This window comes from Micromys minutus, assembly GCF_963924665.1.
Source record: "Micromys minutus genome assembly, chromosome: 13".
Lineage (NCBI taxonomy): Eukaryota > Metazoa > Chordata > Mammalia > Rodentia > Muridae > Micromys > Micromys minutus.
The window spans coordinates 36,030,549-36,057,281 of record NC_137982.1 but is presented as its reverse complement, the minus strand read 5'-3'; the positions used below and the strand labels follow the sequence as shown (position 1 = coordinate 36,057,281).

Below are 26,733 nucleotides of genomic sequence, written 5' to 3'. Positions count from 1 at the left end.
AAAACTTACATAGATGGTTGTTTCTGAGGGGGAATGCCCTCAGCAGTATTCTCAGTTTAGATTATAGTCTTAAAATGAATTTACATTTTTACAAGGTGGAGTCTACTATGGGTGAAATCTCACCTTCAAGTTAACTTTTCTCTTGTCTCTGAATACAATGCAGGATTTTTTTAAATTGTGCTAATCTCTAACAATTATACTTGCCATATCAACCACAGATTTGTACATAACTCTAAGCTCACATTTCCCCCCCAAACTGGAGAGTTTTTATTCTAATAGCTGCTAGACTACAGACCTGGATAAAAGCAATAAGTAATAACCAGAATATAGTCTAAGTACCCAAACAATTTTGATGTTTTTCCCCAAACAGTTCAGTCTATTACTTTCATATTCAAATTTTCTGAAGTTCTCAACACATACGAAGGCTAAATTCAACCGAATTCTTTGGCAGAATATGACATAAATTGTCTATGGCCCAACTCAATGAAATTCCTTGTTCCCCTTGAATCTCGCAGAGTTAGTTGGTCCTTTACTGTCCACATTCCTTTTGGCATTCTGGTATCCTGGACACCAGATTAGCCAGTAAAAGTCTGCTTATATTCCAGTCTTAGTCTAAATTCCTGCACATTCCTCCCACAAACTTGTTCTGTAGGCCAGCAACTGTGTGGTCAGGCCTTAGTCCTTCATAAGAAATGTTTGCGTTAGTTACTTTTCTCATTATTGTGAACAAAGACCTGATGTGAATCAGGAATTACCAAGGTATACAACCCATTATGGCAGGAAAGACATGATGGCAGGAGTGTGAGGGAACTGGCTACACTCTATTTGTATTAAGGAAGCAGAGAGCAACAAGAAGTGAGCCTTGACTCTAAAACCTGAAGGTCCACCAGGTATAGCCATTTTGCTCGAGAGGCTTCACCTCCTAAAAGTTCCATAGTCTTCTATAAAAGTGTCATCATCAGGAGACCAAGAATTCAAATACACGAGCTTATGGGAAGCAATCTATACTCAATTTACAACAAGAAGACCATTAGTTAAAGCAACTCATTTAAGTATAAGAAGAGCTAATCTGCAGCCTAGAATGAGGTGTTCCTTGCAACTTAGGTTATCAAAGCATATGGGCATACGAACACCATGGAGTCTGAGTCAGAACATATCTATCCATTCAGGTAGAAAATTTTATTTTTATTCTTTTTATATTGGTATATATGAGGGTCATAAAGAGACCCTCAGTAATCCCAAAGGCAAACCAAGATATAAACAAAGTATATATTTGTTTTTGGTTGTTCACAGATGATATATAGCATCTCTTCTGGCCAAACCAGAAAGAGTTAATAATGACTAAAATATGAAACCAACAAAAGAGAATGAGAGTATGACCAGCACTGGTGTCAGCACTGGTGTCACCTGGCAACAACAACAACAACAACAACAACAACAACAACAACAACAACAACCCGAAGGCCCATTAGCAACAAAGACTGGGGCTAAAACTTTGTGAATGTTTTTCATGATGATTTTCTACTTTTTTTCCTAACTACTTTCAATAATTATTTTGTACTCTGAGGCTCGTTAGTATGTGTGGGCTTTATACTAGTCATCATTCTATCCAAACAAAATCTCATCACCTCTAAAGATAGCATTTCCCAGCCATGCTTATCTGAAGTGAAGGTGGCAGAGCAGCCACTGCTGCTGTTTTTGGTGCCAAAAGGGATCTGGGTGGGCCTGGGCATGGTGATGGAGGGACAGCTGCACTCCAAGCAGCACTGGTGGAGAGGCACAAATGCTGGCTTTTCATAGAAGAGCCATCAAATCAAGCACAGGTCTCACAGCATGGGGTATCTCATCATGCAAAAAGACATTGAGTTGAATGAAACTAACCAGATAACTACTGTAGAAGTGCTTAACATGGTTTCCATTTAGCATGTCATTTACACAGGATCCATCAATGATCCATTCAAACCCAAGGGAAGGGTTTGGCTAGCAAGACTACGGAAATCTTTTATACTATGATGTTAAGACAATTTTTTAATCAAGATAGTTATAAAACACTTGGCAATGCTGCATTTGATGCTTTTTAAGGTCTGGGAGGAGAATCAGTACTCATATTCAACACTTCATTTTATTGAGGAGGCAAATAAGGCCTGCAGGACTTAACAAGCGCCTACCTTTTAATTCTCTCAACTAATACATTGGGTTTCACATAGTTCATATGTATATAATTTAAAAACAATATATGACCATGTTCATTGCAGTCTTATTTTTAATAGACACAGCTTGAAACAATACAGATGTCCCTCAACTGAAGAATAGATACAGAAAATGTGGTTCAATTACACAATAGAATAGTATTTAGACTATCCAGCTATTAAAAATTAGGACATCATAAATTTTGCAGGCAAATGGATAGAACTAGAACATATCATCCTGACTGAGGTAACTCAGGTTAATAAGGACATGCATGGTATGTACTCAGTGATAAGTGGATATTAGCAAAATGTACAGAAATACAAGTAGTAAGGCCCAAGTGAGGATGTTTCAATTCCACTTAGAATAGGGAAGGAAAGAATCACAAAAGACAAAGAGAGGGAAGGATGTGGGTGGGAGAGAGGACAGATAGGGGATAAGGGGACCAGGATAAGGGATGGAGGGAAGGAGAGAAGCCAAGAAAGCCAATGAAATGAATGAAGATAAGTAGCCTCGGGTGGGAGGTGGGGAGACTCTCTAGAAAGTACCAGATACCCAGGAGGTAAGAGACTCTAAGGCCTCAATGGGAGTAGCCTTAGCCAAAATGCTCAATATTGAAGAGAGGGGACTCAAAGGGTCTACCTCAAGTAGATAGGGCTACAAGCACAGAAAGAGGGTTACTAACAGTCAAAATTTCTGACTCAGAACTGTTCCTGTCTGAAAGAGCTAATTACAGGAATGAAAATAGAGAAGAGACTAAACAAAAGGCTATCCAATGACCAGCCCAACTTGGGATCCATGTCATGGGGTGACACCAAGGCTTGACACTATTACTGATGCTATGATGTGCTTACAGATGGGAGCCTATTATGGCTGTCCTCTGAGAGGCCCTACCAGTAGCTGACTAAGATAGAAGCAGATACTTACACCTAATTATTGGACTGAAGTTAGGGGCCCCTAAGCTTGAATTAAGGAAAGGATTGAAGAAGCTAAAGGGGAGAAGACCTCATAGATAGACCAACAGTCTCAACTAACCCAGACCCCAGGAAGCTCCCAGGGACTGAGCCTCCAATCAGGAGAGCATAACCTCCTGGCACAGATATAGCAGAGGTCTGCCTGGTCAGGCCTCAGTGGGAGATGTGCTTAATTCTAGAGAGAGGAGGAATGGGATGAGGAACTGTGGAATGGGGGACCCAAAGTGGAGGCAATGACTGGAATGTAAAAAAAGAAAAATAAGTAAGGAAAGAAAATATATTATATCTAATTCCAATAGATTAAAGAGTTGGTAACATAAAATAATAAAACCTTAAAAGGTAAAAGCGGAGTGGGACTATAGAAATCCGGCAAATCAATGGATGCATCAGAACTTGACTCAGCAACTCTTATAAAGACGACTTATATTATGACTGCCTTGTAGGTTCATAGATTCAGTCTATTATCATCAAGGTGAGAGCAGGACAGCATCCAGGCAGGCCTCGTGCAGGCAGAGTTGAGGGTTTGATATAGTCATCTGAATGCTGCTAGTGGAAGACTGACTTCAGCCCACACCCACAATGATACACCTACTCCAACAAGACTACACCTCCAAATAGTCAAATAGTGCCACTCCCTGGGACAAGCATACACAAGCCATCACAGTGTGTGTGTGTGTGTGTGTGTGTGTGTGTGTGTGTGTGTGTGTGTGTGTGTAAGAGAAAGGGGGAGGAATATGGCAGTCAGAAGACAGTTTGCAGCACTTTGTTTTCTCCTTCTGCATGTGGGTTTAGGAGTCGATCTGATGGGAAGTGCCTGTCACTGCTGACAGCCCTCACTCTCTCTGGCCCTGATTAGCCCCCTTAGGTATCACCTAAATTATTCTGGGTACAAACATTCTGACACCATAGTTTTGTACTAAGAGCTTAGCCATATTAGAGAGATTGATATTCTTTGAGTCTAATGAAAGGATTATCTCAGATGTCAAAATCACCTGGAGGTCTTGAGAAAGCAGACTGCTGGCTCTAACATCAGCACTTTGATGAAACAGGCCTATGAATTTGCATTCTTAAAATATTGCAAGGTGCTGACTTGTGCTGCAGAGCTGCTGGAACCACATTTTGGGAAAGTGCTGCTTCAGGAGATAGAATATACTTGCCCCATTCTATATTTGAATTATTAAAACAAAAACAAAAACAAAACAAAACAATCTACTTATCGGTATCAGTAATGAGGAGATGCTTCCTAAACCTACAGCCAATTCTTACCTTTCTAAGAAGAAAAGCATTTGCTGTAATTTGTTTAATTGTGCTTATTTTTAGATTGTACTTTCTTGGAATTTTTGATGATCACAAGGTTTCACTTGCCTTTTTGTTTTCTTCTGTACTGTATGTGTTAGAGTGATCCCTCAGTAATGAAGAAGGTGAAGATATGAACATGTCTAAAGACTTGCATTCCCAGCCTCTACCTAACGCCCACACCCTTGCTTTCCATCCAGAGCAAACGTTCTGCTAGAGTTTCCTGCATTTAGTGGTGGTCCTTCTGTCCTGTGTGCAATGTCCTGGAGGATACTGCAGAAGGAAGGGAGGCATGTTGGTACTCTGAGCACATTTGGACATCCAGAATTGATTCTGCAGTCTTCCCTTTACACAGAGCAATGTGCAAAATGTCAGGGTTCCAATATTCATTTCTACCCTGATTATAATCCTTTCTTCCTAAAAACCGAAGCATATGCATATACATATGCATGAAGTGCATGAAAATTTGGAACAGAAGCTCTGCGACCTTGGACTGGCCTGTGTAGCTATTTATTCTGCTTAACTCATTATTGAATTTTAAGGTCAAATGAATGTTTTCTCAGAGCCATAAGTCCAGAAATGGGCTACTGGTAGGAAAACCCTGGAGGATAAAGGCACAAGCTTGTAACTATCACCAAAAGGACAAGAGGTGAGCTCACTTTAAATTCAAGGCTCGGGATGCTGAGACTTTTCTGCCGTTTATCATCTTGCCAGATCACAATCAGAGTTCCTCAATTAATGTGAACATTTTGGAACAACTTGTCCATTACCCACTCCATTGCACACACTCTTGGAGCACTGAGCACTGGTACGAGATGTTAATAGAACACTCATATCTTTCACAGGAATTCATAGGCTCCAGAAAAGAAAATGCCCAAATTTGGGCCCTCAAGTAGAAAGTGAACTATGGATCTGAGCTTTGGGGTGTCCTCCCCCGCATGTCTGCCTCCACTCCTTACGAATTCTACTTTTCCAGTGCTGATTTCAAACAAAACATACGAGTCTCCACACGCTCTTTCCTCCATCTCTACACTTTGTTGGAGCAATGTCTTCTTCGCACTCCATAGAATTGTATTGTAATGTTTGAGTGTAGGTTATTTGAGTTAAATACTGGGTTTCCTGTTCATTTCTATGCAATTAGGATCATATGAATGTATCATTATCATAATCTATGTATGATTTTCAGGATCTGTAAACCACTCCTATAAGTAGATTGTAAGCTTTGTTCTCCCTCATAATTGGAACTGAAGGATTCAACTATAAAATTGACCCCAGGAAGTCTTACTCTATTTTTATATCCTTGTTGAAAGCATAAGTTCTAGAGAATTTGGTGGTATCCAGTTGCTCTTAAAATCTTTACTTTCAAGTATAAAAAAAAAAGTATACGTAATCAGAGCCCAGTAAAGCAGACTGTAAAATGGTGGAAAACGGTTAGAAGCTTTACACAGGTTCTTGGTGGGGTTAATAAATTCCCCAAGTGCACCCATGATACACACACATGTTTAAGTGCCAAATAAACATTGTCACTTCTTATGGGCAACAGGAGTGACTAATTCTATTAGGAAAAAATCATATCTCAGTTAAACTTTTGTCTGGGTACCACTGCAAAGTTTCAGTGGCAAGTTATAATGCATTTATAATCACTGTCAACTTGTTCTCTACATTGTCATAAACAAACAAAAGAATCCAGCAGTGTCTTCCTATAGAAAATATGATAGCACGTAAGATTACACAGCATTTTTCTGAAGTGCTTTCAAAATACTAAGCAAAATGAAATTCTAAGGTTTCGTGCTAAAAGTGGCCTCAGGAATACATTATGAGAGGGATGGCAGTCGATGGAAGGGGTGCATCTACCATGATCTGGGTATTCTACTTGTACCAGATACAGCAAGGGTGTTTAATGGACATAAGAGTAAGACAGTAAAGAAAACATAGTGTTTCTATTAATAGATAAGTAAGCTTGGGGGCATAATTATTTGAAAGATGAGGGAAAGTCATGGACAATAAATTCTGTCTTCAAAATTACTTCCCTTCAAACTTTTAACCTTGGGGGAAAAATGTCAGGTGGAGTAAGTTTTAATACACCATGTATGGATGGTTAAAGTACTATTTTAATATCTCTATTGGCTTAGATGAGCATAGTAAACAGAAAAGTAAAGAAACAATAGTTTCACAATATTTTAATGTTGCGTTAACAGTACTAGAAGTATGATTGTATACATGCCTTCTATAACATTTTGGAAGGTTGAAACACATAAATAGAAAGAAGATACAGCATTGTGCTGCCACTGTGCATGTGTATACCATGGAGAAACGAGCCATGTTTGTACAATGCTGTGGCTAAAACTTCATCATGATTTATGAGCCAATCTGACCTATATAAATGATTGAACAAAACCAAAACTCTTGATATTTATAGATAAAATTACCTGAAGGAGAAAAAAAAATCCATGGATGATCCAAAAACATTTATAGAAAAGATCTGAATCCTTTTAGTAAACACCCATTAAAACAAAACTGATAAAAGTGCACAATTCTAAAATGTTTTCTTTCTTTTTCATGTATACATCAACATTTTGGTTTTGTGTTTTGTGATCTTTGGGCTCAGTTACTCTGTGAACAAGTGTTAGATGGCTCTATATTTTCTTTCACATTCCTTGTGGCTTTTATGTACTTTAATAATGGTATGATTAAATAGTCTCTTAAAAGACCCAGGTGTACATATGAGTTCTGTTTATTTCATAAAACTCACATCTCATCGTTTTCTCTTATGAGCAGAGCAGGCTACATCAGTAGTTGTTGGGGATACTAACACCAGAGGAGGCTCAGACACCTTTGAAAGCTTGTACCATTTTGGAAGCATATCAGGTCAATTTTTTTCCCTCTCAAATATTTTGTCTGTTTTAAAGATAACCATTTTATTTAAATCTACTGACTCAAACCTGTTAGCATGAAAAATATCAACAGTGAGGTTTCACATTGTTTCTGTTTCAAAAAAAAGTCAATAAAAAAGCAATAGTTATATGACTGTAACTCAGAAACTGTTACACATCAGTAATTTTCTCCCATCCATGATCATGTACTCTGAAAAATAAGCCTTATTTTTAGAGAGTAACTAAATAAAGGCATTTGCATATTTCCTGAGGGGTTGACTGACTCAGGTAAGATTCCCCCTGTCCCCAGCTATATTTTAAAAATTAAACTTCCAAATTTTTTCATGCTGTATTTGGTAATCACCATTTAATTAAAAATGCAAAATGTTAGTAGGGGGGCTATTATTGTTCTTCTCTCTTTTTTTTGAACAACTTTATTTTAAAAAACAAAGATAAATGAACAAATTTTAAGCATTTTTGCATAAAAGTATACGAATACATTTTTGTCAGTGCTTGGCTTTTTTTTTTTTTTCAAAAGTTTGATAGTGTGCATTAAGGTCTTACTAGTTACAATAAACAAAAAGTACATGTAAAATAGGATGTAATCTGGAATTAGTCAAAGTTTTCTTGGTGTGTAAGGATTGAGCATAATGTGGGTTTTTTTTTTTCTTGAACTTCACGCAGTTTGTGAGTTGTTTCTGGGGTGTTCAGAGCTTTCTGAGGTTAGTATCCCATTATCAGTGACTGCATATTATATCTGTTCTTTTGTGACTGGGTTATCTCACTCAGGATGATATTCTCTAGATGCAACCATTTTCTTAAAAATTTTGTTAAGTCATTTTTCTGATAGCTGAGTAGTACTCCATTGTATAAATGTACCACAATTTTTGTATCCATTCATCTACTGAGGGACATCTGGGTTCTTCCCAGAAGCTGTTCTTCTCTCTTAAATAAAATACCAATTTCATTTTGACTTACTTCTTTCTCAGCATCTTCAAGTTTCTTCTTTTTACTCTCAGGCATTAAATCATCAAGCCAGCTGAGTTCCCGTTTGGTAAACAAGAAGTCCATCAACTTTCTCACAAATACCAGTGCCAACACCTGGAGAAAACAGTAAAACGTTTTACCACACAGAAGAAAACAACAAAACCCAAAGAGAGAAGATACATATTCAGACGAGTCTGTATTAGGGCTGATAGAAAAGTAAGAATTGAGAACACGTCTGCATAAAGCATTGCCTGATCTTTCATTCCCTTCTTCTCAAAGCACCAGAGTGAAATGTAATATTTTATTCAGTGTTGAAGGCATTTGAAAGAAACTTTTCAAGCTATAAAATATATTTGATTATGCTTCCCTAAATACATAATTAAACGCTTGAACCATGATAAGTGAACATTAGAAGATTCTTATTCTATCAATGGTTTTGAATTATGTATAGTCATACAAATTTACTATACTTTTTAATATATTTGAAATTTGTTCGAAACATTTGATACAATTTTATTTTAAAATTTCCCCTGATAACATATTTGTTAGTATATGTCAAGCAATGTTTTTAAATTTATAATTTCTATTCTGTTTTCAATTAACTATTATATCATGAATGGCCAAAACAAACAAACATAACAACAAACCAACAACCTTAGATGAAACGAGACCCATGCAAATCTCTTATTTTAGTGTACAAGTCTATAAGAGCTTTTCTAGTAACTGCTTGAGTGATTCTAGGCCTCTCCACTGTTACAGTCTTAGTTCACGTGTTTCCCCAAAATTAGTGAAAGAGAAAAATACTTGAGGGGTGTTTCATACCATCATAGGAAAGACAATAGCAGCTCTCGAAACTTTGATTATCCAAAGAAGGCCAAGACAACTCATTTGAATGACTGTGAAGAGATGGACTTTTCGGAGTGGCACATGCCTTAGATAGATGAAATCTGGTTGATGCTTGGCTGGCATCCAGAAGAGCCTTATTCTATCAAATAACTAAAAGATTAAACAGACGGTAGATTGCATCTGAGAACAAGACAACAGTAACCTAGGCCAACTAGATATTTAGTATCTTCCAAAGTATTAGGTTTAAATGACATCATTGAGGAATTACAAGATAGTTTGAGCTACTATTTATTGAATATTATGCTATACTTTCCGTAATATTACAACAGGGTGTCATTTGAAAGGTGAATCCTATGCTCTGTTTGCTACCTTGAGAAACAGCACCTTGACAGGCAAACCAAATGACCCTCTTACTACTTATAACATCAGATCTCCCTTTTGTTCTAAATATTAACCTTCTTGCCTCCCATGCTTGACATGCTTCTGCCCTGGAGAGGGCTTTAGCTTTCACATGTTAAGTACTCCCAGACTTCCTCCAAACTCCACACAAACCCTGCAGCCTAGTGTCCTAAATTTCTTACTGAGCCCTGCTGTTTTGATTTTTCAACTTTGATGCCCCCCCAAAACATTTGATAATGTCTTTAGAAACATACATATCATTACCATAAACATTTGGCCTACCTGTATTTTTGCTACCAATGTGTTTTATTATATTTTATTGAAGTTATTTTACTTGGGGGCTGGGGAGATAGTTTCCTAAGCAAAGAGCCCTTAGTCTGAGACGGATTTCCGATCTCCAGCACCATATAAAAGACGGACATAGTCTGTCAAGCAGATCTGTAAGCTCTAGGTTCACTAAGAGATCTCATCTCAGAAAACAAGGCAGCAAGGGACTGGGAAAGATGCCCAAATGCTGATGTATGGCCTCTACATGCACATACACATATGCATGTGAACCTGTGCATACATAGGCATGTGCACCTGCACCCATACCTGCACAAATTCATACATATAACATATATCAATGCGGCTACATACATGAATGCAAACTATCATTTATGATCAATTTCATATATAGATGGACCCAGTGTGATCAATGTATTATCTCTATATCAGTTTTGTCATAATGGTAGATAAAATAATTTTATTTATTTTATAAGCTATATTTTCATAGAATTTTTCTTTAACACATTTTATTGAATAACTAATTTTACTATACATTAGTTTAATTTTATGGGAACCACTTGTTTAATCTTTTGGCCAGATTTTGTTGTTTACAATACTTCAAAAAAGTGATTATTAAAATAACAACGGTCTTGGTCACTGGCAGTTATGATTTTATCTCATGAAGTTCTTTATAATAAAATAATCTATGCACTTTCAAAGAACATTGGTAAATAAAATATTTTAATTATTATTAAAAAGTGTCAGCTATTGTCATCAAGTATTTCAGAATTTACTATGCAGATAAACAAGTGTTCTGTGTCAGGGTTAAAGTATCCTGCTTTGTTAAAAAAAAACAAACCAGTTTTATGTGTGATAGATAAGTGTGATAGGACATCAAAACCCACAAATCTACCTTTGCACTGGTGCTCTCTTGCCTTAAGTGTGGCAAGCCACCCTTTAGTTATCTAAATTATAATCAATATTATTTCACCCATTAATATTCATTCATAACTTCACAAAGTTATTTGCTGAAGCCCATGACAACACTAACTCACCTCTGTGTTTGTGTGTATGTGTGTGTGTGTGTGTGTGTGCGTGTGCGTGTGTGTGTGCATGTGTGTGAGTATGTGTGTGTGTGTGTGAGTGTGTGTTTTTGTGTGCATGGGTGTTCGTGTGTATGTGTGTGTGTGTGTGTGTGTGTGTGTGCGCGCGCGCCTTTTCTACTTTAAAACTATCTCTAAATTATAGAAGCCATTAAATAGATGCTCTTTTGTGCACAGTGGAAGTAAGACTAGGGAAAAAATAAAACCCTCTAGCTTACAACTGAATGTTCCTATACTTTTTTCCACCTATCCTTCTGTTTAGGGAGTTGCTTATTACATAAGTGTGTTTCAGTGAGTGGGTGCTTCAATTGTTATTGTTTAAGTGGCACATTTGCTTCACTTTGGATCCCTGAAATGTTGGAATGAATATAGATGTGGTTATATATTTGAATACAGAAACAGCATTCATGAGAACATTGTGATCTGTTTTTTCTGCCATATTTCACAGTGAGAAGCCTACATAGTAAGTTCTTATATAGTGTCAAAAAGCCAGGTGCCATAAAAATTTCTCCAATTTGCTTGGTAACAAAGTAACATGCTTCTTGAAATATCTAACATAGATTGCTAGCACACTTGCTTTATCATTACTACAGGAATAACGATTGTGATAAATATATTCTGAGATTTGTATTTGGATTTCATCATGTCCAAATAGCAACATGCCATATCTTTCCATTCTGTTAGATTCAATTCCCAATAGGAATTTCAACTGTTCACTTACATTTTTCCCAATTCGGTTTCTCAGTGTGAGACCTGACAAAGTCTATTTCTTTATTGTAATTTAATATTCTTTAAACCTGACTTGAGGACTTTGATGTTCTCACGGTTCCATTTGAAAGGATCACATCCCAAATAATCTAAAACTTGACATTTTTGTTTAATTCTAAACTACATGGGTAAAAATATCATTTGAGTAGAATTAGAAAAAAATCTGTCGAAATCTACCCACGATTATTTCATTTTGTTTTTAAAATTCCTGCTGCTATATTTATGTGAGCCCGGGGCCTAATAATAAATGCTTTCTGCTTACAGATGAAATCACTACTTTTTAAAACTTTTGCCAAAGGCAAAAAATTTCAAACGAAAAACAAAACAAAATAAAAAACCAGAAAAACAAATAAATGAAAATGTTTGCTAAACTAATTCTATTGAAACACATTTTATATATGATATTTTATATGGGCACATTAAGTCTTATTTGAGTAAAATTTTAAAGCACAACAGTTTTCTATTATCCCCCAACCCCTAGATAGCATGGAGTCCTTACACTTTGTGCATTTCTGTGTCTACAACAGCTTCATGTTCATGTTTTGCCTCAGTTCTGACAACTAACACTATCCCTAGGTCAGCACACTGTTTTTCTCAAAGTCAAAGGCAGGGGGTCAATTTTCTCAGACAGAGACATGGTGCTTCTTATTCCTCAGCCAGGATCTAATTCCTCTCTGTGTTCTGATCAGCAGTTAGAGTAGCCACTCCGTAGTAAACACAGCACTTCCTATTAATTTTAGTTTTAAAAGATCTGTACAATAAATAAGCCTCTATGTACTCTCTTCTGAAGAGAATGAAGTATTTTGGCTGAATGGCATCGTTATAAACCAAGCCAATTCAATGGTGCCTTTAGGTAGTAGAAATTTGCATTCATTACTGAAGGTTGTAGAACAAATTACTACAGCACTTTGGTTTAATGCAATAAGAATGTTTTGTCCAGTTGTAGCAGTCAGAAGACCAAACTCATGGTTATAACCAAGGAGAGAACATTTCTTTTCACTTCTTTCAGCTCTTGACATCTTCCTATATTCTTACACTGCGGCAGCAAAACTAATCTCTACTTCCAGGCTAACAGGACCCACTTCCCTATGTCTGAGTCCTGTCAGATATGATTTGAGTCCTAAGTGTTCCCAGGAGGCTCATGTTCAGAACACTTGATCTCCAGTGGTGGCACTGCTTTGAGAAGTTACTTTATTGAGTTGAGGAGTATCAAAAGGATCCTGGGTGCCAGGCCCTTGAAAGTTATATTCAGTCACTCACACTTTCTGATTTCTGGTTTGCTGCCTTGTGACCAAGCATTACCACATTTCCCACTGGTGGGACAGAACTACTTTATCAGAGCTTCCCTGCTATGATGACCTGAAATCTCCTGAAACCATGAGCCAAAATGAACCTTTCCACTCTTCAGTTTTAAAGTATTTTGGTTATAGAAATACAATAAGTCCTCTTAGTTCATAAAGACTCTGATCAATAATTTGGTGGAACATGACTTTGAGAAACCATTCAGTGGTCAAACTGTAATAGGAAATCAGCAGAAAAAACATGCCAATAGCCCTCAAAGATTCTGAGTGCACCCATGGAGTTTATTATACATATGTCTACACATTCTTCCACCCTCTTCAGTGATGGCTAATTTCTTTCCTCTTGTACAAAATTGACCCGGTAGCTCACTTTGAACAGAAAATCTGAAAGACTGATTTCTTGTGATTTTGGAGAATAAGCCAAAACACATTCTCTCTGCCTTTATCCCTGTCTTCCTCCCTCACACCCCTATTCCCCTAAGACATTTAAATTTCTCATTCCAAAGAAGAAAACTCCAGTGTGAGCATTCATCAGGACAGGGACTCCTGATAAGGAAAGGAAAGGAGACAGTAATGCCTCTTGCCCTCAGCATCTGGAAGATGATCTTACAACCATATCAAACCTCCAGATGCTGACAATTCTTGTCAACCAAAAGAAAGGTTTTTGACCCGGAACTATACAGCTAATCTTCCAGATTCATGACTCGAAAACATTGAGATAAGAGGTATTTCTTGCTTTACCTACTAAATTACATAGTAATATCTGAGCCAAAAATCAAACAAACACAAGACCTAAAATATTTATTCAAATAATATTTAAATCATACTTCCCCAACATTTGAATGTTGCTTGTGTTATATCTTTATTGTAGCTTAATTTTTAAAATAATTTTATTATGCAATTTTAATGAAAGAAAAACAAACATCAGAGAAGAAGAGTAGGGAGGATGTTACTTTGTGGGAAAATTATTTAAAGTTTTCTACCATGAGTGTTTGATCAAATCCCAACTCAGAGCTTAGTAAACGCATGGCAGAGGTTATTTTTTTCCCTTTGCATAATAATCATTTTGCCACTTTCCTTTTGTGATCATGTTTATTGTGAATTTTCAGCAAATGTGCTTTACTTTATTGCTTTTGGAAAATTGCCTGTTTCCCACATTTAACAGTATATATTGCATGCAGCAAACACCTTCTTTTGAATAAATTATTTGCCTTTTGCATGAGGTACTTTTCTTTTGTTATAGACAGATCCCATAAACATAGCTTGATAGAGGACCAAGTTGATATATTTATGATAAAAAGGCAGTATTAATATATTTATGGTAAACAGAGGCTCAACTGGCAAAGTGATTTCCATACAAGCATGAAGACCTAGGTTAAATCCTCAGTGCTCACATAATGAAGCTAGGCATGGGGGTCTTTGATTGCAGTCCTGCCTGAGAAAATAGAAATAGAAACATCCACGGAATCACTGACTAGCCACTCTAAGGTAGTGAATTCCACTCGTATCCTCAGGCTCCATATATACATTCATTCTCCCTTCAAGCACACACACACACACACACACACACACACACACACACACACACACACACACTCACAATCATACACACATACACGCAGTAATTTAAGGTTACTCATGTTTGGGGGATGTTGCACATAAATAACAGAATGTTCACTTAGCAGAGAATCCTCTTTAGCATCTACAGTTCTGGCCATTTTCATAAAATTTACATGTGGTCAGAAAGCCTGTCCTCAGATGAGCCTTGCTGTCACATGACTCAGCATCTATACGTTAAGTTACAGCAGACATGTCTGTAACAGTAAAGTAGTTTACCTGGATTCCCTTTAGAGACGAAGCACCCATGTACAGAAACACTCCATACAACACTGGCATAGGGATAAACTGTGAAAGAACATTGAGAAGAATGCCAGGCATTATTTTCTAGCATATGGTCATTCAGTTTTGCAATTATCAGAGAGGAGAAAAGGGAAAGTCTAAAGCAGGTTAAAATCAATTACAGTATAAAATCAGAGGACATAATTTCAAATGTAACAGCATTTTTATATTTGTGACATTAAGCAGTTACTCATGATGCCTGAACCTTAGTTACTGAAATTTAAAAGGAGTAACTAGCAATAGTGTAGCTGTAAGAATTCAGCTTACACCAAAACACATGATTCCTGAGAAATAGTACTGGAAGCTCTGTTGGGTCACAATAGACATTGACTATTAGACACCTTAAAGGCATTTGACATTCTTTTTTAAAATAGTAAGATATTTGGATTAAAGGTAAGAAGGGAAGGTTTACTTTTACAATTTGGTCCTTCATTGTGACAAATATATAGCTCATTTTATCCACTATTCTATCAGGTATATAACAGAAATATGAGTTTTCAATGATTAAATACAAGAAGCTGTGTAAATTAAACAATTCAATGAATATTTAATATTTTCAACAATCAAAATGAATGCTAATATCATGCTGTAAGAATACCTTCCAGAATTATATGACAAAATGATCAGTCTTTGCCTCTGTTCAAAATTAATTCAATAACTTTAAACATAGAAATTACTAGTGCTGTATTTTGGGAGGCCTTCAGAATATAAGGCTGTTTGTGTGAGCATGGGATGGCCATTGTCCTGTCTACCACTGACTTACAATAATGTTCAATCTACAGAATGAAAATAATATTCAATATATAGTTGATAGAAACTTTATATGGATAGAACTGCAGAAAATTCAGTTATTAGCTCCTTGGAAAGTGTGACTTTTCCCATGGCATAAAAATTACAACTCAAAATTATACTGCCAGAAAGTGTAACGAAATTATTTTTTCAAGTACTTTAGGATTCTAAAACATGGGACAAAATTTCATTTATCATCAGTGAAGGAGAATTATATAAACATTTTTAAATGACCACTTTTACCTTATGGTGCATGATATTTACATATTGATATTTATATTAAAATGATTGCATTAAACATATGAATTCTTCTCTCACTCATAAGTGATAATTTCATTACCTTCAGAATGCTGGTCATAAAAACCGATGAACCCATAAGAATAAAAATCATGAGCCCAGTAACCCTTTGTTCCCTAATGCCGAGAAATTTGGGTTGCTCTCCTGGAGCAGAGCACTCGGATTCCAGCTTCAGGCTGTTGACATGAGTGATGGAGAGGACAGTGGCAGCCACAAACCATGGCAAGCCCATAATGGAGCACACCCCCAGCATGACTGCCACCATTAACAGGTCCAGGTGATAGCCACAACCTTTCTGTTAAAAGACAAAGGAAAGACTATATGAAGTTCAAAAAAAAAACAAAGGCCAAAAAAAAAAAATGAAAAATCATTATGCTTAATCTTTACACACCAAGAAAACTTTGACTATTTCCAGGTTACATCTTGTTTTACATGTACTTTATGCTCATCGTACCTAGTAAGATTTCAATGCATTCTATCAAACCTTTAAAAAAAAATCAAGTACTGACAAAAATGTATTCATATACTTTTATGCAAAAAAATGCTTTTAAAAGCTCTACATTTATCTTTGTTTTTTTTTAAAATAAAGTTGTTCAATTAAAAAAAAAGCTGCTATAAGCAAAGTTCAAAAAAAAAAAAAAAAAAAAAAAAACAAAGAAACAAAGGAAAGAGAAAGCAATTGGTGTCAGCAACACAGCCACTTGTCTTGGTTGAGAATAGAAACCACTTCCTGACACTACTGTGAGGCCCTTCATAGCAGATGCTTCCCAGCAAAGTTCTAAGACACCGTCTCCAATGCCGCCATGCTCTCATTTCAGGGGTGATGTTTTACTGGAAAATATAATGTCATAGAGCCCAACTTCCCTTCTTTATTCCCACTTTTATTTCAGTGCCCTGTGACCTTAGTCTCATTTTGTTTTCTTCTCAACAACCAGAGAGTTTCCCGACGTGTGTTTCTGCCTCCTCTGTAATTCTGCTCCACCATCACTATTTTGCACTCAAGTGCTGCCAGAAAATTAAGTAGAGTGGGGGACAGCGTGCTCAGAGACTGCTCTCCCGACTGGCTGACTGAGATCTCTGAGGAGACAGCTCAAAGAAGCTGAAGCACACTGCTGTCCACAGAGGTGGCAAAAATCTAGACTTCGGTTGGGACTCAGCTCTTACTTTATTTTTTCATACCACTTTATGACAGCCCATGCAATATGACAACTAAGACTGTGTGTTCTGGAAGTTCATTGCTGGGCTCAAATGACAAGCAGCGCCCGTGTGGCTCTGTACCAGGTCCTCGATGTATATGCTCTGGCTGTTAGCTTCCTGTTTTAATGGGACTCCCAACAGTGGGAGCAGGTGTATCTTTTGCCTGCTTTTTGGAGCTCTTTCTCTTCTATTGGTTTGCCTTCTCCAGCCTCAATATAAGGGCTTTTGCCTTGTCTTATTGTATTTTGTTTTGTCCTTTTTGACGGTTGTCTCTTGGAAGCCTGCTCTTTTCTGAAGAGGAAATGGTGATGAGAATGTGGATTTGGGAGGAAAACTGTGATTAGATATATTATATGAGAGAAGAATCTATATTCAATTTTTTAAAAAATGAAAATTTAAAGATAAAAAAAAATAAACAAATACTCAACAGTAGCCTTAGGTCAGTCATTTAATCTCTTGGGCCTTTTTTCTAGCTGAGAGAAGTTGATGTCAATGAAAGGTATTTCATTCGGTTGTGATAATTAAATTACTTCATTTAAAAATGATTGAGAGTAATGTGTGCTCTATCATAAATACCAACTGCATGTTAAGTTTCTACTATAATAAATCCAAGTTAATGAAGGACAGATAACATCAAATCATTTCTTAGTATTTTCCATAGTTTCTTAGCACAATTATTAACATACAAAAAACAATCAATAGATGTCACAGATTAAAATTGCTTTCTCTCTTTCTCTCTCCCCCCTTTCTACCTTCTACCTTTCTTTTCATACCCTCTCATTATGTAGTCTAAGTATCCTGCCATTCATAATATATACGAGGCTGGCCTCAACTCATGGACAATCCTCTTACCTCTGCCTCCTGAGTAGAATGGCTTTTTGAAAACAAGAAAACACATATTCTTGAAACGTGTCTTAAAATTCAGTGTCATGGTTGTAATTATAAAATTAATAGAGCAGTTACATTTGGCCAGGTAGTGAGAATAAAAGACCTGGGAGAGCTAGAAAATGGGAGGCCATCCTAGAGTCAGCATAATCAAACATGCATAAGAAAAAATCTTAAGCAAAACATTTTGTAAGCTATAGGTTAATAGCATAAAACTCAAGCCCTTAAAGAGCAGTGCTTGAAGCAGTTACAAGAGTGCTTTGTTCTAGGGAGTGCAAACTAGAATGTGAATTAGAATCTCCCCAAGTTCTTGCATCCATCCCAGGGGAATCAATGCAATTGTGCTACTTGAATGGTTTTAAATTTGTGGTAGTATCAAAAGTGAATCTGTATTTATGAGAAGTGCTGAGGGACACAAGAAAAAAGATGACGGAGTCCCCCTCCCTTTTTAGCATTGTTTTAGTGCATTCTAACTTTCTAAGCATCCATATTCACTAAATTTAATAATATGGAGAAGAGAAAGTCTTCCTCATAAAAATAATTTCCTATAGGTCTTATTGGACTTTTAATGTGTGTGTGTGTGTGTGTGTGTGTGTGTGTGTGTTTGTGTGTGTGTGTTTGTAGTGGAATTTTGGATTTCTAGAAGTAGGCAAGATAATTATTTCAGGGAAAACAATTCTGTCTTTAAAATGAATACATGATTCCCCTTAATTATACTGCACAATAATAACGATTTGACTTAATGAAAACCAAAGGAGATAAAGCAGTTCTGACATTTCCACTCATTAATCAGCATCCTTCTTCTTGCCTTTCTTTTAAAATGCTTTTAACAACTTGCTCGTTGCAAACAAATTATTAGCTGATTAGGCATGCCAGCCAAAAGGAAGTATCCTTTGTCAGAGAGAGACCTCTACACCTTGTACCATATTTCTGTAGTTTTTTTTTTTCAAAATAAAGACAGAACTGTAGCTTTTATTCTCACATTCATCCTTGAATCATGGGAAATGGACATATGGGAGGAAGAGAGAGCATAGCAACAGGTGATGCTACACCAGACCCCACTAAAACCAACATGCAGCAAGACAAGAGGCCAGCCAAGAGGACCATCTGATACCCAGATGCCACTGCAGAAAAAAATCATTTCAAAGCTTGGCAGCAATTTCCTGCATCTGTCAAGTTAACCACATAAAAGACTATAGATTGACATGAGGAACCGGGCTGACAAAGAGGGCAAAAAAGAACATATCAAATGCCATAGTCATCACGGGAGCAGGGTGCCAAATGGATGCTGCGAATGTATTCATTTGCTCCAGTGATGTGGGATTGTATTGCTGTTTATTAAAAATGATGTCAAAAGAAGCCTGAACTGTCTACAGAAACATGTAGAAAATCCCAGAGCTGTATCTTAACAGAAACTTTCTTTTCTACAAAATAATGTCTCTCCTTATTTCCATTTTTACGGTGTATGCTCTAAACAAAACCAAGCTTTTGTTTTTAATGCCTTTAGGAAGGATTTAGTTAATCTTTGCCTACTGCCACCCCCCAGCAATTCTGAAGAGAAAACATAAATTCTAGAGAGAACAGATTTATTTGCGCATTTATATAATATTTTTATTTTTGTGGCTGCTTAATGTTTGCATGACACAAAGGCCAATGGGATGATTTGACTCTTGCTAATTTATGCTCTCCCATTCTTGGGTATAGTAAACTATCTAACCAATGAATTGGGTAGTCTCTGTAGCTCAACACTTTATTGTGTATTTACTACTACAAAATTACTGTAAAAACATTTTCTTGATGTCATGAAAAATATGTAAATGAAAATGACTAGTGCTGGCAATGGGGTGCAGAAAAATCAAACTCTCTATAATCCATTTGGAAGAGACCTAAGACGGCATGAGTTCTGAGATGACCTGAAGAGACTGTGTGTACTCAGATACATGTCGCATCGACAACCACATGCTTGCATAGAAATGAAAAAGCATGATTCATGAAACATGCTCCGTCTAAGGTGATGAGGAGCTCTTGGTTAAAAAATAAATAAAGGATGGAAGTGTAGCTAGCTTGTAATTTGGGGATATTTTTAGGGAACATGAAGCTCATACCAAAGCCAGTAAACTTTGAAAGTTCCAGCGTAGCAACAGGCAGGGAGAATAGCCATGGGACAAATTGTCATTCTTAATCCATGGTATTGTAAAAAGTGACATTTTGTTGTCAAAAGGAAATCAACAACAATAAAATACACCATAGAACATATATGAGAAAATGGCCATAGGCAAATAATGATGATGATGTTTAATTGTTGCTAAACAATGACTAGAGTGGAGAAACCCTTTATCTAGGGTGAGTGTGGAGTGCTCACAATGCAGTTCCTGAGGACAAATTGACTACTGAGGAGTACAGACAGTGTGATGGAGTCTGTTGTTCACTAAATCCATGCTGATTTAGAATTTATGTTAAAAAGTTAAATATATACTGATTTATTCATGTAACAAAAAAGATAATCTGGTGTAGCCTGTGTTTATTTCAGAGAGTGGATATTAAAAGATGTATTTCTTTATTCCATTCTATCCATTTGAGCACTTTGAAGACTGTTCTACTGTATGCTAGTAGCACTGCACTACTCGATGTAAGGGAAATGAATGTATTGATTTGGTACTTTGGAATGGCTATAAATGTCAAGGACATACTCATCTGTATAAAGACAAGAGCAAGAGCTTGTGATTCACAGGGCTGAGTCGCTGGGAAAGATCAGGGACATTTAATAATAGAGAAGATGGTACCAACCTCAGCAAGTCTTTATCTATGTCTAGCTTTTAAAATATGATTCACTAAGGGCTGGACATAGCTCTACCTAGAGCAGTTTAACGACCTGTGTGGAAGTTGATCTGCAGCAAGATCAGTGATGTTTCTGCCTGTCTGGAAAGGATAAACTACTGTGACTTTATAGCTTACTTTCTTCCTAAATACTTTCAGTTCAATCTTAAACATGAATAAAATGAAATACTGTTATTTAAAATGATAATTCAAATGATGTACTTGGTGTGGTCTTTAAGGTAATGGTCTTACATGAGAAAAGGCAAACAGTAATGCACTGTATAAATACTTGCTTTGAGTTGGGCATGCAACACTTAAGACCCTGAGTTGTACTCACCCCTAGTACCAAAAGACAGCTGCCTATGTTTATATGAAAAGGATAAGCAATGTCACTTTCAGATTAATGTAATATAAATTTTTCACTTTTCCTTTTAACTCTTCATATTCTCTGTTTTTAAAGTCAAACTCATACAAAAACAAAAAGGTAAAGCTGTTTTTTATTTTTTAAAAGAAGGAAAAACAAGTTGCAAATGATTCCTACATTTTAGAGTGTAGCAGGTAAGTCACTTTGTAATATTATGCTGTATTCACTTTACAGAGCTGTGTGATATGCTGTTCAATAATGTAGTTTCACTAGGTAGTCAGGGTGGCCTTGAACTCATGATGATCCTCCTGACTCAGTCTCCAAAATGCTGGAATTTGAAGAGCTAGACACAATATCTGGTCTTGTGAATTTGTGAAAATGTAAATCATATATCTTCAATAATTAAAATTTTATTTAACAAAAACACAAGCAAATTGACTTATTTTAAAAGAAGTTTCATCTTAATTTTTTTAACAGAATGAGGAATGCTCATTCTTTCTAATATGTACTGCAAACTCCTTAATATAATTTATTACACATAATTGTACTCTTATAACTATGCTTATTATTAAATCAATGAAATAGTCTACATATACATTTTAATTATCTTAATATATTTATAAAAATCATACATAACACAAGAGCTGCTACTTCAGTAATAATTTTATATGTTAAAAGACGTGCAGAGGAGGCTGGCAATTTTTTCAGTGTCAGAACAGAATAAGATTATGTATGTCCTATTTTACAAGTTTTGATTATGATTTAAAAATAATTAAATATAATTATTCCATTCCCTGCCCCCATTCTTTCCTGCTTCCTCCTTTCAGCTTCTGCCATATCTCCAACCTCCTTTTCAAACTTATGGCCTCTTCTTCTTTATTATTGTTACATACAAAACGTGCATGAACACACCCGCTCACACAAATGTGAATATAATTTTCTGACTCTGTTGTTTATGTGTATATGACTACAGGGCTGAACATTTGGTTTTTGCTAATCAAATATGGGCTCAGCACTGGGAAAGACTGATTCTCCCTCTCTCCGAAGTCATTAGTTCCCTGTAGTTCTTTGTCTACTGAAGGATCTGGTGAGGTTCTCTTATTTCATGTTAGCATGTCTCTTGGTGTTGTCCTTGCTGTGGTTCATAGGTATATATTTTCTACTTCACAGCACAACTCCTGTTCCTCTGGCTCTTAGTCTTTCTGCCCCTCTTCCTGTATTGATTATGACCATATTTACATGCAATATGTTGTGGACTTAGTGAATATATATTACATGCAAGTAAATGATGCAGAAAATCTTTAATTGCAATTGCAAAACAGATTATATTAAATAAAATCTATTTTTACTAAAAATCCACAATAATGCTCAAAGATGTCACTTATAAACTAAAGTATTTATGGCCAAGTATTCCCTATGTTTTTTTTAGGCAATATAAACAAATAATAATTTTTAAATGATATAATTAAGTGAAACATACCTGAAATATGGTCCCTTATAATAATGAAAATACTTGGCATCAAATAAAGGCATAGAGCAACCCCAGACATAATTCAATTTGGTAAGTATTTACTGACCAGAATTGAGGATTTCATTAAATTAATGTCAAGTATGCTAAAGTTAGAACCGTTTTCCCTTTAAAAGTGGGGTTTCAGACTTTGGAGGGTAAACAAATGTTGCAAACAGATTTCCACATCACCTTAAGAAGAAATGACAAAAACTACAAACCTGAAAACAGTATTGTATACTGAACAAATGAATGCATAATAAAGGCCAAATCTATGACCATTCATTACTATCAACTGAGTATGAATTATTTAAATTGTAACGGATGTTAAATGCATACCTTTAACTTGTGCTCTTTTCTGTTGATGATCACAGCTGTAATCTGCTGGTCCATGAAAATCAGGATAGTACAGAGCAAAGCTGGGATAATGGCAGCTATAATTGTCCACCATGGGTTTGGACCTAAAGGTGTAACAAACCAGCCACGGTCGTCTCTGGTAGGCTGAGGAAAAATTAAGAACACATATTAATAGTAAGATTAATGAATACCTAATCAAACTAAGTCATACAGATATATACAGGAAATTCTAAGTTATGAAATTATTAGCTGAACATCCAATAAGTAATGAACTCATGGAGCATTTAGATCATTAAGGACACCATTCTAAGCGTGTTATCTCTTAATCCGTTTTCTCCTCACAGCAGTGTAAAGATGAAATTGAAGCATAGAGTGTCATAGTTAGTTGTCCATGATTCCAGGGCTAGTAATTAATTGAGGTCAAATTTTAATTCCAGCAGACTAATTATAAAGTCATTCTCAATCAATACCTGCATTTAATAAGTAACCCAGTACTTACTACTTACTGTAGGCAAATTAATCTACATTGAAAGGTGCACATTGCATACTATGCTAGAAACAAGACAGCTTTCTTTTAGTTTAGAATCACAGATGTATAAAGAGAAGGGTTTGGTGGAATAAAGTAACTGACTTTAGGTGTGTTCACAGGCTACTATATGAAAGATTTAAGAAGAAACCTAAACCTTAGTCACAACAGAAGTTCAGCAGAAGGCTCAAAACATGGCTGATGCTGGAAATGAGTCCCAGAGGAATTCATTATGACAGCAAATGATTCTACGATTAAGTCCTTAACTGTTTGACAGATGAGAAAACAGGCTGAGGTAGTAAATTTGTTGGCATCAATGGCTGTCCTGCCTTTATAATATGGTTGGTATACTCATCCCAAGCCTAGTTTTCATTTGCTTTTCAAGCCCTATTCACGCTTCAGTTTTGCTTCACAATGGTGCATGTGCCCTAGTTTCAGAATGCTTTCTTGGTTTTTAGGCATGTTGCATTGTTCATATTTATTCCAACTCTAATAGATTATAGGAAATGTTTAAGCGGTCTTCAGATTTCATTTTTATGATTCTTTTAATACAAGGCAACAATTTATTTCTTAATATCTTAATGTATATTGTTCATGCTCTCATGAAAATCTCTTGTACTGGGGTCAGATATCTTTTATTAGACAGAGAAATAGAAAAGTCGAGAGATGGTATGTACTAGATAAATTCACCTTGAAAACACTTGGCACTTGTAGTTTTGGTGATGGGATCCCAATGGCATAGTCAATTAAAACCATACACAGAATTGTAAGAAATACTGCGAAATCACTCACTATGGATCGAACCTGAAAATAATGAAAAAAATGTTGTTACTTTGAGAGAACTATAAACAAGTAACAGTATTCAGGAGCAGTCTTGAATCATCCTTTATGACCACTGGGACACAACACTGTGATGTAGTGTTGTTATTATATGCACATAATAAACCGTTATCATTAGCTATGCTACAGTCTGAATACGTATGTCTCTCATCCACTCTATTCAGAATAAAGATGTAGTAAATTGAAATAATGGTAATCCTTTTCCTCTTAATAACTTAAAGTACCTATTACAAACCCAAGCATATGAAAATTTAGAACATAGAATAAAGTTGCCTGGCCTGCATTAGGTGAATTTTAGGATTCTTTCATACAAATTATATTTTAACATTATGAATCCAAACTAAGTGAAATGTTTTTATTAAAGAAGCATGCTTTAATTACTTTACTTGAGGTATGATAATTAGTAAAACACACAATTGTTGGGCACATTTTAAATTTTCTTTGATTTAAAATGAAATTTATATAAGCCTGTTTTCAAACCACTTCCTTGTGTCAAAAGCCATTTTACAGTGGGGCACATGTCATGGCACACATGCGTAAGTCAGAGACAAACTTCTGAGATACTGGCCCTGGCAGGGCTGCTCACTGGCATGGAACCTCATCAAGCAGCTCAGGCAAAGGCATGCACAGGATGCACTGCTTCCCCTGCAATCTCACCATCTCTGGGAGTGCAGACAGGCAGCATACACCCAGCTGTTTTCTACAACATGGTTCTGGGACTCTGGGTTTAGGTTCTTAAGCCTATAGGTAAGCCCTTCACCGACTGACCATCTCCCAAGCCCTCCAAGAACACTTTTAGTAGATATTATTAAACAATTATTAACAATATTTCTTTCCTATTAGTATGCTTTGGCAAACTAGAGACAAAGTCCTTAGGTTCTAACCTACTGAGAATAGTGTGTGTGTGTGTGTGTGTGTGTGTGTGTGTGTGTGTGTGTGTGTGTGTGTGTCTTCAATCTCATCCTGGCCCTGTTCATGGTGGAATCAGACCTCATAGAGTTTACTTTGCAGTGTTAACTATTGAACTCAATTGATTCTCTGTTTACTTCTCAAATATGCAGATACAAGCATGGTGGCTTAGAGCACTGATGCATTTAAAACAAGGAAAGAAAACCGTGTTCTAGTGCACAGTGCTGGGCTTCTCTATTTAGAGAGTAACTCTGGCTCCGCTGAGATTCCTGTCAGGCTGGTACGGGATGCATTTCCGGGAAGTGTTGCCTTTCAGTTTGAAGGTAAAGAGGAAGGGCTTGTGTCACCTCTGGTATCTATGTCACAAAAAGTTTCCTCCCCAGTCTCATTCCATGGCCTACATCTAGCCAGCCAACTCCCTCATGACCTTTCTCTGGTTCATGTCATTCCAACAGTAACTCTCCTTTAACCTTGAATATGTAGTTTACCGAATGGTTGTGCTTAGTTTATATTTGGATCAGAGACATTAGAACCCAAGTACCTTGGTAGGGAAATAGCGGCTGGTCTTGAACTGCTTCAGGGTGGCTGACATAGTAACTGTGGAGAAGAACAGGATCACTGACCAGAAGAGAACATCCGGCACATAGGGGTGGCCATGGCCACAGGCTCTCCCAACATACTCCCCGTGGAGTGATCTGCACTCCTGACAGGAAGAAAAGCGCAGCTGGTAAAGAATGTTCAGTGCATTGCTTTCAGAAACTAACACCAAGACTGCCCACCCATTGTTCCCTCAGGGAATTTAGGAATTTGCTCTCAAACTCCACTGGAAGAGGTTTTAAGCCTGAAATCAGTTAAGTTCAAGATAACAAATATATTTTAAATGCGATAAGTTTGATAATGTATAGTTTGTACTAACATCAGATACATGGTAAAGCATTTAAATATACCATTTTAGTTATTTTTACACCAACAACATAAATCTATGTTTTCATTTATATTTGATATCAGAGAAATCTGAGACATAGTGAAACTAAGCAACATTTTTCAGACTCGCTAATGCTATGTGGTAGAGTTGGGTACATGCACCGCTCTTTTGGTGGGAATTATATAATAGTACAGAACAATAATTATTTTTAAAAACTAGTTCAAAATTACCAAGAAGGATATGAAAGGCAACAAAACAATGATGACTCGTGGTTAAAGAAATATAAAATTGAATCATATATGGTAACTACTGGATTCAAATAACAAATGATAAAGAAATTACTACATGGACAGAGCAAAGCTCATGTTTACTCTGCTTTCCCCATAATCTTTCTTCTTTTATATTTTAAATTAAAAAAAT

General features: G+C 36.4%; 1 protein-coding gene across 7 annotated transcripts in view; it reads right to left on the bottom strand.

Moving 5' to 3' along the window:
* Positions 1–26,733, bottom strand: part of SLC4A10 (solute carrier family 4 member 10) — a gene marked incomplete at both ends in the record, with an annotated part of 275,521 nt that overhangs the window by 20,347 nt on the left and 228,441 nt on the right. For all 7 annotated transcript variants that reach the window (XM_080928210.1, XM_080928213.1, XM_080928212.1 and 4 more), the window contains 7 exons: positions 8,309–8,431; positions 9,140–9,313; positions 14,838–14,906; positions 16,030–16,281; positions 23,096–23,257; positions 24,330–24,443; positions 25,930–26,091. In XM_080928210.1, the coding sequence (XP_080784336.1) occupies positions 8,309–8,431; positions 9,140–9,313; positions 14,838–14,906; positions 16,030–16,281; positions 23,096–23,257; positions 24,330–24,443; positions 25,930–26,091 (1,056 nt within the window). The remainder of the gene's footprint in view (positions 1–8,308; positions 8,432–9,139; positions 9,314–14,837; positions 14,907–16,029; positions 16,282–23,095; positions 23,258–24,329; positions 24,444–25,929; positions 26,092–26,733) is intronic.